The 11,442-nt window shown below is 43.5% G+C and overlaps 1 protein-coding gene across 1 annotated transcript; it reads left to right on the top strand.

The window, feature by feature from the left end:
- Positions 1-1,117: 1,117 nt before the first annotated feature.
- Positions 1,118-11,319, top strand: LOC135918810 (mucin-21-like). Its single transcript, XM_065452511.2, has 3 exons — positions 1,118-1,363; positions 2,894-2,970; positions 10,633-11,319. Exons 1-3 carry the CDS (start codon positions 1,312-1,314, stop codon positions 11,254-11,256), a joined length of 753 nt encoding a protein of 250 aa, XP_065308583.1. The 5' UTR covers positions 1,118-1,311; the 3' UTR covers positions 11,257-11,319.
- Positions 11,320-11,442: the final 123 nt, after the last annotated feature.

Genomic DNA, 11,442 nt, shown 5'->3' with positions numbered 1-11,442 from the left:
TCCCCCACTGCCTTGTCTCCAGCCTGCTTCTTGCCTGCCTTGGCATTAAAGTCGCCCATTAGTATAGTGTATTTAGTTTTCAATCTACGCATCGCCGAGTCCACGCCTTCATGGAAACTTTCGACTTGCTGGTCATCATGACTGGATGTAGGGGCGTAGACCTGTACAATCTTCATTTTGTACCTTTTATTGAGTTTCACAACAAGACCTGCCACCCTCTCGTTAATGCTATAGAAGTCCTGTATGTTACCAGCTATAGTGTTATTAATCAGGAATCGGACGCCTAGTTCTCTTCTCTCCGCTAAATCCCGGTAGCACAGCACGTGCCCGCTTTTTAGCGCTGTATATGCTTTTTTTGGCCTCCTAACTTCACTGAGCCCTATTATATCCCATTTACTGCTCTCTAATTCATCCAATTGCACTGCTACACTCGCCTCACTAGATAACGCTCTAGCGTTAAATGTTGCCACGTTCATATTGCAATGGCGGCCTGTCCGCATATCTATATGCATATGCATATAGATACGCATATATGCATATGCATATGATATGCATATGTATATAGGTATGCATATGAAGCATATCTGTATATAAATATCACAAATATCCGAAATATCACACTGTATACAGTAGAAAAACTTCGTTGTGCATATATAAAGAAAAAGGAAAGATGCCAATTGTTGCTCGCGTCTAACAGGCATGATCCGTCCACATTTAAGTACTGTGCCAGGTTTCAGCTGCGAGAACCTAAGTAAAAATAACTACTACACAAGTTCGCTGCAATTGTGCTTTCAGGAGGGCGTGCATGATGCAGTATTATATGCGTGCCGAATAAGTGCGTCATCTAGCTAAGCTGACCGAAATGTGGCCGCTCCGTCTTTTTCTAATCGGAGTGCCGACATGAGTCACCTGGCATGTGTCGGCAGTGAGAGAGCACCATGTTAGATTGCACGACGACAAGAAATGTGAATTTTTTCCTCCGTTGTTGTGCAGTGACGTGTGGTGCACTCACCATCTGTTGCAGCGACAGATCCAGCTTCGCAGCCAGAGGGAAGGCTCAATTTATTGTGCTGGTTTGGTTGCCAGGTAAGGCGGACGGTTTGCTGCACACAGGTGTGTGACATGCGCGGACGAGGTTTGCGGGCGAATCCCGTGTGGTGAAAACTCTACGAAGCCTAGTTGTATCCACGTGACTCCGCGTGAACTTATAAAGCTCCCAGAGGGCGAGTGATTGCGCGCACTCTGTTAGTAAAAGGTCCAGTCTGCGTTTCTGCCGGCGAGTTCCATTCTACTTAGAACTTGGAAGAAAATATGCACGTTGGCGCAGTCGTGCTTGCCCTATCCTTTGCTGCTGTGGGATGGGGTGAGTGTGGGCAAAACCTTTTTTTTCTTTGCAACCCGCGCATTGCAAAAAAAAAAAATATTAGAAATTTTGATATCTGATGCATTTTGCCATATTGATGAAAAAAAAGAACGCTTATCTCGAAGATGTGCATACGATGCTGTTCTTACGCAAATTCAGAAGCGCTACGGCACAATATTTTAGCATGGCGATTGAACGTGGTTCGGTAGATCACAACAGTTTAAGGGCACCCAAGTTATATGCGATTGCTTTGTTTTTGTTGCACCGTAGAATCGGATGTACTTAATAAAGGGCGGTCGCTAGAGAATGGTGGCTATATTACCGGTTGTCCCACATATGTTCAACCAAGCTTTCAAAAATATGCAAATGCCACGTAGCTAGACAGAACCAAGGCAACGTTGGTGGCGATTGCTTTGAGACACTCAGACTACGCTTTTACATTCCGCTTCATACATCAATTAGTCCTATTACTTACTCAAATTCTCCAATTATACAGTTAGATGAAAAGTCCGAATGAGAAAATTATAGACCAACATGAAAATCTTCTGATACAGATTTGGATTGCTTAATACGTGGCATGTACATATATTTTTGCAAGCATGAGAGAAGCACGCGAATGCACAAAGTGCCGCAAGCGGCGAGTCGCGCGTCAATTGTTACGTGTATTGGCGGGCTTATTTCGTGCTTGCACAAAGAGCGAGCTGGATGGAGGTTTTGATGTTGCTCTATGATTTCCTCGTTGGCACTTGCATAGCACTTGCATATTTTTGAAGTTTTGCTCAAGTTACCTGGGTCAACAAGTATGCATGGTGCCCCGAGCAACGTCCGCGCTGCTACTAAAAAAATTCTAAAACTGACATGATAGCTGGTTATGAGAAATATGGTGTTTAGTAGTCTGCCCTTTCCTACACAAAGGCCTAATCAAATATTTTCAGTTCTCGAATTAAGGGCGTGATGTCGCATGGGAAATCTGTTATTGCGTCCTATAATATTCCCACTAAGCTATGCGTAATTTAGTTTTTGTGCGCGCTTATTGTTTCAAAATCTTTCTCGTATTGTACACAAACATTCTTATGTTAAGGTAAACCACAGAGGACCGAAAAGCGCCTGTCCCTTTATTATACACCTGTATTGTACTGGCTTTTCTAATGGGTTCGCTAAGGTTAGCTGGTAGACCGTATATCCAGATATATATATATATATATATATATATATATATATATATATATATATATATATATATATATACAATTTTTTTTGTAGGTTCTGCTCAGGCAACGCAGCACCGCCATCGCTACCTAATGATGCACTGAACAAAACATTCGCAGCTTACGCAGGCGTGATATACTCTATAAGTACAGATACAGAGTAACTGTACTAATACTTATATTATTTCCTGTAGCCAAGCTGTGACATTTAACGATGATTGATGGTCTTATAGTCTGGGATTGTTGCTACGGACAGCCACCTGAACAATTAAGGAGTTAGAAGTTTTGCTAAGTACTTAACTACTGCTTTCCTTAAACGCAGGGTTTCCTTTTTTGATGCATCCCGGACGAGGGCCGCCTGGATCTTTTGGGCCTCCTGGGCTTCGTGACAAACTTCTGGTGAGGGGTTTTTTTCAGTTAAATTACGCTCAGCACGTCTCTATTAAAATTTCTTTATTGAAAGCGCATTTTTCAATATTCTTCAAATAAAATTTTTTCATCGGAGTGCGTAGGTAATAAGAGTATTATTTGCACATTAGCAACGCTGACGGGTTGAGGGAGGCTCAATAGAGCACGTGAGCTGGAAGCTCTATGGAATATGACTTCGTCTATGTGCGCAATCGCGAGTTATTTAACTCACATCGGCGAACAAAATATAAAAGAGGAATGCGACCAATGATAGCGAACCCGATTTTTTTCGCCATGAGCGGTGGATAATGCAGAATTATTACAATAAAGATCATACAAACGTTGCATTATACTGCCCTTGCACTTCCTTCATGATTTCTTTATTATTCATTCCTTCATGTACTGTTGCCTTCGGCCATATGTCGCACTATTGTTAGAGGGATGGATGCATATAGTTATGGCAATTAATTTAATAGTCGTGCAGGAGTGAAAACAATGCTCAAAAACAGGAAAGCAAGACATGACTAAAAAATTAAAATGACAGCAAGGAAATGGCCTCGCGATGGTCATATAATACCAAAATGCTTATTTTATGCAAGAAAACACAGCAGCAGCGCTCTATCTACATATATATATGTATATATAGAGAGAGAGAGCAGCGGTGGCGTAGATGTAAAGTATCCGCGTCGTGTGCAAGAGGACTAGATTAAAAAGGAATCCGTGTGTTGACAAAATTGCATAAACAGGCCTGGAGTGCGGCCTGATACCAGTGACCGCAACCGAGAACGCACTCCCTCACCAGAGCAGGATTGGCCACCCTGGTTTAGTACTTGGCAACAACCTCCTATATGAATTCAACAATAAAACCCCGGTCCTCAGTACCCAGCAGCTGCGAAGCAACTGACCGCGGCGGCGGTCAAACATGTGACGCAGCAGGCGTTGCTAAGAATACGTGGGTCCGAACAGGCCGCCATTGGAACCTGAACCTGGTAACGTTTAACGCTAGAACGTTATCTAGTGAGGCGAGTCTAGCAGTGTTATTGGAGGAATTAGAGGGCAGTGAACGGCATATAATAGGGCTCAGTGAAGTTAGGAGGACAAAAGAAGCATATAAGTGCTAAAAAGCGCGCGCGTCCTGTGCTACCGGGGCTTAGCGGAGAGACGAGAACTAGGAGTAGGATTCTTGATTAATAAGGATATAGGTGGTGAAATACAGGAACTCTACAGCATTAACGAGAGGGTGGCAGGTCTTGTTGTGAAACCTAAGAAGAGGTACAAATTAAAGGCCGTACGCCCCTACATCCAGTGATGATGACCAGGAAGTCGAAAGCTTCTGTGAAGACGTGAAATCGGCGATGGCTAAAGTCAAAATAAACTACACTATGCTGACGGACGACTTCAATGACAAGGTAGGCAAGAAGTAGGCTGGAGACAAGTCAGTGGGGGAATTTGGCATAGGCTCTAGGAATAGCAGGGGAGAATTATTAGTAGAGTATCAGAACAGAATAATATGCGGACAATGAATACCTTCTTCCGCAAGTGGGAGAGGCGAATGTCGACGTGGAGGAGCCCGAATGGCGAAACTAGAAATGAAATAGACCTTAAACTATGTGCTAACCATGGCATCATACAAGATGTGGACATGGTCGGCAAGGTGCGGTGCAGTGAACATAAGATGGTAAAAACTCTAATTAGCCTAGACTTGAGGAGGGAGCGGAAGAAAATGGTACACAAGAAGGCGATCTATGAGTTAGCAGTAAGAGGGAAAATAGAGGATATCCGGATCAAGCTACAGAACAGGTAGTCGGCTTTAACTCTGGAAGAGGACCTCAGTATTGAAGCAATCAACGACAATCTTCTGGGCATCATTAAGGAGTGTGCAATAGGAGTCGGTGGTAACTCCGTTAGACAGGATACCAGAAAGCTATCGCAGGAGGGGAAGGAGCTGATCAAGAAACGCCAATGTATGAAAGCCTCTAACCCTACATCTAGAATAGAACTGGCAGAAGTTTCCAAGTTAACCAACAAGCGTAATACACCTAACATAATGAAGTATATTATGGATAGAATCGCACTAGCTCTCAGCAACGGAGGAAATCTAAAAGCCTGTGTGAAGAAGAAACTAGGAATAGCCAAGAAGAAGATGTATGCGTTAACAGACAACGCCGGCATAATCATTACAAATATGGATGACATAGTTCAAATGGCTGACGAGTTGTATAGATATTTGTACAGTATCAGTGGCACCCACGACGACAACGGAAGAGAGAATAGTCTAAATCCCACAAGCAACGCCGGATGCAGTAAAGAAAGCCTTGGGAGGTATGCGAAGGGCGAAGACAGCTGGGAAGGATCAGATAACACCAAATTTGTTGAAGGATGGTGGGCAGATTGTTCTAGAAAACTGGCCACCCTGTATGCGCAATGCCTCATGACCTCGAGCGTACCGGAATCTTGGAAGAACGCTAACACAATCCTAATCCATAAGAAAGGGGACGCCAAAGACTTGAAAAATTATAGACCGATCAGCTTACTGTCCGTGGCCTACAAACTATTTACTAAGGTAATCGCAAATAGAATCAGGAACACCTTAGACTTCTGTCAAGCAAAGGACCAAGCAGGATTCCGTAAAGACTACTCAACAATAGGCCATATTCACACTATCAATCAGGTGATAGAGAAATGTGCGGAATATAACCAACCTTTATATTTAGCTTTCATTCATTACGGAAAAGCATTTGATTCAGTCGAAACCTCAGCAGTCATGGAGGAATTGCGGAATCATGGTGTAGACAAGCCATATGTAAAAGTACTGAAAGATATCTCTAGCAGCTCCACAGCCACCGTAGTCATCCATAAAGAAACCAAAAAAATCCCAATAAAGAAAGGTGTCAGGCAGGGAGATACGATCTCTCCAATGCTATTCACAGCGTGTTTCCAGGAGGTATTCAGAGATCTGGAGTGGGAAGAATTGGCGATAGAAGTGAATGGAGATTACCTTAGTACCTTGCGATTCGCTAATGATATTGCCTTGCTTAGTAACTCAAGAGACCAATTGCAATGCTCACGTACTTGGAGAGGCAAATCAGAAGGATGGATCAGAAAGCAGTTTAAGATAGGCACTTGGGCACTGGACGTGGTAAGGAAATACATCAACTTAGGACAGGGAGCGACCGCTCAGCCGGCTCATAAGACTAAAGCAATCAGAAGAATAAGAATGGGCTAGTGTGGGTTTCGCAGGCATTCTCAGATCATGAACAGCACATTGCCATTATCCCTCAAGAGAAAAGTGTATAACAGCTGTGTCTTACCAGCACTCACGTACAGGGCAGAAACCTGGAGGCTTATGAAAATCGTTCTACTTAAATTGAGGACGATACAGCAGGCTATGGAAAGAAGAATGGTAGGTGTAACGTTAAGGGATAAGAAAAGATCAGATTCGATAAGGGAACAAACGCTAGTTAATGACATCTCAGTCCAAATCAAGAAAAAGAAATGGGCATGGACAGGACATGTAATGAGGAGGGAAGATAACCGATTGTCATTAAGAGTCACTGACTGGACTTTAAGGGAAGGGATGCGTCGCAGGGGGTGGCAGAAAGTTAGCTTGGCGGGTGAGATTAAGTTTGCAAGGACAACATGGCCACAATTAGTACATGACCGGGGTAGTTGGAGAAGTATGGGATAGGCCTTTTCTCTGCCATGGGCGTAACCAGGCTGATGACGACATATATATATATATATAAACGAGAAGAAAGGGCGTTAACCGAGGGGCCCGATATTTATTAATCATATAATGAGACGCCAACAAACACTGACACCAAGTATGTATACATTCTCGTGACGCCTGCGGCAAAAAAGACGTTCCACGTCCACCGCCAAGGTCTGTGAGTGGGGGCGCTGGCTAACACTCCCAGGGTTCTACTAGTACACATAAATACCCAAGAAAGTGGATGGGGAAACGCCGCCGCGGTAGCTCAATTGGTAGAGCATCGCACGCGACATGCGAAGGTTCTGGGTTCGGTTCCCACCTGCGGCATGTTGTTTTTTCATCCACTTTAATTTCCATTAATTTATCATTACTTTATTTCATTTATTAAGCACATGCAATTTCCCCTATGTTGTACTTGGTGTATATATATGTATATATATATATGTTTCCCCTATGTTGTACTTGGTGTACATATATATATATATATATATATATATATATATATATATATATATATATATATATATATAACATCTGGTTTGCAAGGGGCCGTGGAGAAACCGGGAGGGGCTACTTTCCTAAAGCTGACCTTTCCGTCTTGGAACGTAGCGGCGTCCTGCGCGCGCCGGCCAGACAAAAGCTGGTCTTCTGGGCATCCGCTGAATAGTATAGCCTCCCATTGCTCGGGAGTTCTTATTTTAGCAATGTAGCAGATGGGCATGACCATATAATGTAATGGAGGTCTGCACGTGATGCATAGCATGTCTTACAGGGCGATAGCGAGAGCCTCTCACAACACACTTCCATTCTACAAATAGTGTGGGAAAATTACTATTCCGACAATCGTTTCGCTCTATCGGAGTCAGGGAGTAAACCACCATGTGGTGGTGCCGTAAACTCTGACCAGCCTTGATGACAGAATAATTCGTGCTTTATAGTTTAACTGATGGTGTATAATATGCATATACGCCAGTCTTTTGTAGGTGGTTTTATATGTTACTGAGCAATGATAAACTTGTTAACTCTAAACCAGGAAGCAAGCCAAAATTCTGCCTGGTTTTTGCCGGTCAATCGAATTATGCGATCCCACACAATTATAGTTTATCAGCTAAGCGTTTAACATCAGGTGCAGCACTTTCTACGTTACGTCTGAGGGCTGGCAAAGTTTTGCTGCATGGGACAGGTGATTTTTTCATATGCGCATTCCAAAGACAATCCACGTGAACATGTCCCACAGAAATACTGAAAAGCTTCTACCTTCGAAAGCACAACATTGTGATTAGTAGTACATTAACAAAGAACATGTATACTTCTAGACAGGGTCATGAATATTGTTTTCATCAAAAAAGAAAATTTTGGCGACTTGGTACGAAAGCATGGCTAAATTCAGAGTTCGAAATCCTGGAACAAAGGCAAAGCCTTGCTTCCATACCAACTCCGCCATTTTTCCCTTTTGACAGGAAGCAGTGCCCTGTCTTTTCTTGTGCTTAATTCTGTGTTCTAGAAGGTCGCGCTCTGAAATTAGCCATACTGTTTTGCTGAGCTTGACTTCCATTTGCAAGATATTTGTGCAAAAACATATATGTACTAAACGTGTTCGTGTTTGTATTTATGAGTTGCTCCAATGAACTTTATAGTAGGATACACCGATCATGTGGGGGCAGTACAACACGTGAAATTATAACATGGCGCACTGTGCTGTTACAATATACTCCACAAAAATTGTAATTCATATTGTACAGTCCCTATGGTTCGTATTACTTTCGTCGTTTTGTATGCCACTAAATTGCAAACACCAGTGTTAGGTTTAGTGAACTTTTCTATCTATAATCTGAGGCCCTGGCTTGTCCAGTCATATTCAGTATAGTCTCAGAACATTTATTTTGTTATTTTGTTTCTTGAGCCGGCATTTAATATATTGGTATCCAAGGTTCATTGCTTCCTGTGGTCTTACAATGTGTGCTTCACTTTTTTTTTCTTTAGCAGCCGTTTCAGTACCAAAGCGAAGGCTGTTATGTCATGAGGATTTAGAGCAACCTCAAATTGCAGTTTAATATGGTCGCATACAACGCTGCATCTTAGGTTTTTGATTCGAAAACGTCAAATGGCTCACGGAGGGAAAATTCCGGCGTCCGGCGTCTGTAGCAGTGGAACGGCACCTAAATTCCCAATGGCTGTGATTCCTCGTTACGAGCGCAGCTCGATGGAGCACAGCGGCCGAACGGGAACAGTTGCTGCCGTCATAGCGCACCAGGTCTTGCGTGAGGGGAGAAGCCATCGCCACAACGTCACGTCACCCTCGCTCTCGCTCTCGGAAGTCTATGTTATCCGCGTGTTTCTTGTCCATGCAAGGACTCACCTGAGTTATAAATTCACCTTGCTAAGGTAAAATGAAAACGCACCAACCATCTCAGCACACTCGCTTGCCCGCGAGCCGTTCGTAACTTGAAGGACCGGCTAGCAGAGATCAATTGGACGTTAACGCTTTCGCATTTACAACTCATAAGAAGTGCTTAGGTTTCCTCAAAGATTTTTCCCAAATATACGCCGTGAAGTAGAGGAAAAAGAAAGACAGCTTAGAAACAGTTAAGCCATTCTGCGAAGTAAACTTGTGCCCTTGTAGTCGGCGAATGGGGGACTTATTTACAATCGAAAGTTTCTCGCTGTTGGCTGTTGCGTGCTTACTCTGGTACTTAACTGAAAATGAAGTAATAGAAAGACTATTAATGGTAATGAATGGTTAACTGATGCAAGAGACAAAAGTCACGCATTGAGCCCTGCCACTAAAATAGCGCTATTTTGGACTTTTAAAGGAAACTAAATCGAAACGTTGCCGAAAACGTTCGACGAGTGTTCAACTCATGATCATTGCAAGCTTTGCGCAATGACGAAAAAACAGCGGAAAGCAGTGTCCGGTGTTCCTATGTATTGGATGTCCATAAGCATTCCTTATGGAATAATCAATTATATTTGTTAGAGGGCAATGATGAATCCATCATGCAGTTATCTATTTAACATTCGCACTAGTGTGGTCATTGAAGTCCCACTGTGTGAGTGACTCGACCAGGTTTCACTGTTCAAGCACGGCTCTCAGAAAAATTATCAGTCTGATCGTTTTAGAAAAGAGCTCACCAAAATAATTTTTTTTCATATTACCATTCAATATTGCAATATTACACATGCAAACCGCTGTCACTCAGTGGCCGTAGCTACGCGCCATTCGGATAATTCTACATACTCCCCTGTTTGGCTGAACCGCGAGCTGGAGGGTTATTGGTTGCGAAAATTGGATTTTTTTCTCGGTTCATTTTATACGACCCAAGTATTATGTGCACCGTCAGCAACGCCTACGCCATAAACGCTTATAATGGTTAAACAAATCAGCGCGATAGCGCAGGCATGTGATTTGCTCTACGTTAAGATAATCTCTCAGCATGAACTGTCTTCCTTAACGAAGTAAAAGTAGTGAAGCGAAGCTTTGTTTACACGCATTCAAAGCGGACATTACAATTCGCTCAAAGTAAAAAGCACATGGAAAGTTTTCACGCATAAACACCACATCTGACATGGTATGTCGTACGCCATGTGTCGGCGTTGGGAATTCGGTGTGTCCAGATAATGCTAGTAGCATTAAACTCTGCATTGATTGCAGGACGGGTTCGGTCAGAGTTCTCGTGATCGCCGTAAAATTAGACTGATAGTACGAGCCAAGTTACAGCATTGTAACCACCAATAAAATTTTCGCACGTGTCATCAGCATATTTCCTTTAAAATACTTAATTGCATTACGTACATTAATTGAGCCTACATTTGTAATCGGCATATCATGAAAACTTATTTTTCGCTTGAGAAAGAAAAGTTGAGAATGCATGCTGTAGAAAACAGTAAGTAATGAGTGCTTTTCTTGAGTGTAATAAATGGTAATCATGTCGCCCTCGCAGCCACCGGGCCTCTGGAACAATATTCACGGTAATGGTCCACCCGGACATCACCACCGACCACACCATCCGCCACCTCCTCCGCCACCACCTCCAGCAACAGAAGCAACGACATCTGGCCCTGCAGATGCAGACACCTCCTCTGTAGCAGACGATTCGACGACTTCACTCAGCACATTGCCGCCTAGCGAAGAGGCTACGACGGTAGACAATGCAGTAACGAATGACGCAACATCAGAGAGCTCGACTGAGATGCAAGCAGATGTCTCGACACCACTAGCGGAATCGGCTACAAATGAGAACGTCCCAGAAGATGCCACGGATACTACTGCGGATACAAGTACCTCTGATGGAGCAGCAGGAACGGCAACTGACACTGAATTAGGCGAGCTTCCAACAGAGGGCGCAGCAGAGACCACCACAAGTGACGCCACCACGGAGAGTGCGCCAGTACAGGATACAGATGCAGCTACAAATTCTGACTCCACAGACACGGACACTACAGGGGGTGGTGCGGCTACGGAAGCCGCAGGCGAAGGGGCTACGTCTGCAGAAACCAGTCCAGAAGGTAGCGAATCTCCCTCTGTAAACGATACTACCAACGACAGCTCCGCTACGAGCATTTGATACTGGAGACATTCATTGAACAGCAGGAGTGCTAAGAAGCTAATAAAGAATCGCAGTCCTGTGCCTACTTATTTTAAGGCAGTGCATTGCGTCCCATGAAAGCAATGCAAATTTCGTTTTGAAGGCTGCAATGGAAACTGCGCTTTGGCTTGAAATACACGACAAACGTACTGTTTCTAAAGCTGC

This window comes from Dermacentor albipictus, chromosome 2 (assembly GCF_038994185.2).
Source record: "Dermacentor albipictus isolate Rhodes 1998 colony chromosome 2, USDA_Dalb.pri_finalv2, whole genome shotgun sequence".
In the NCBI taxonomy this organism is placed as follows: domain Eukaryota; kingdom Metazoa; phylum Arthropoda; class Arachnida; order Ixodida; family Ixodidae; genus Dermacentor; species Dermacentor albipictus.
Note: the sequence above shows the minus strand (reverse complement) of the source record. Positions and strands in the feature narration are given on the sequence as shown.

Coding starts and splice junctions, on each gene's coding strand:
- LOC135918810 (XM_065452511.2), top strand. CDS start 1,312: ATGCACGTTGGCGCAGTCGTGCTTGCCCTATCCTTTGCTGCTGTGGGA. Junction 1,364..2,893: donor CTTTGCTGCTGTGGGATGGG/GTGAGTGTGGGC, acceptor CCTTAAACGCAG/GGTTTCCTTTTTTGATGCAT. Junction 2,971..10,632: donor GGCTTCGTGACAAACTTCTG/GTGAGGGGTTTT, acceptor TCGCCCTCGCAG/CCACCGGGCCTCTGGAACAA.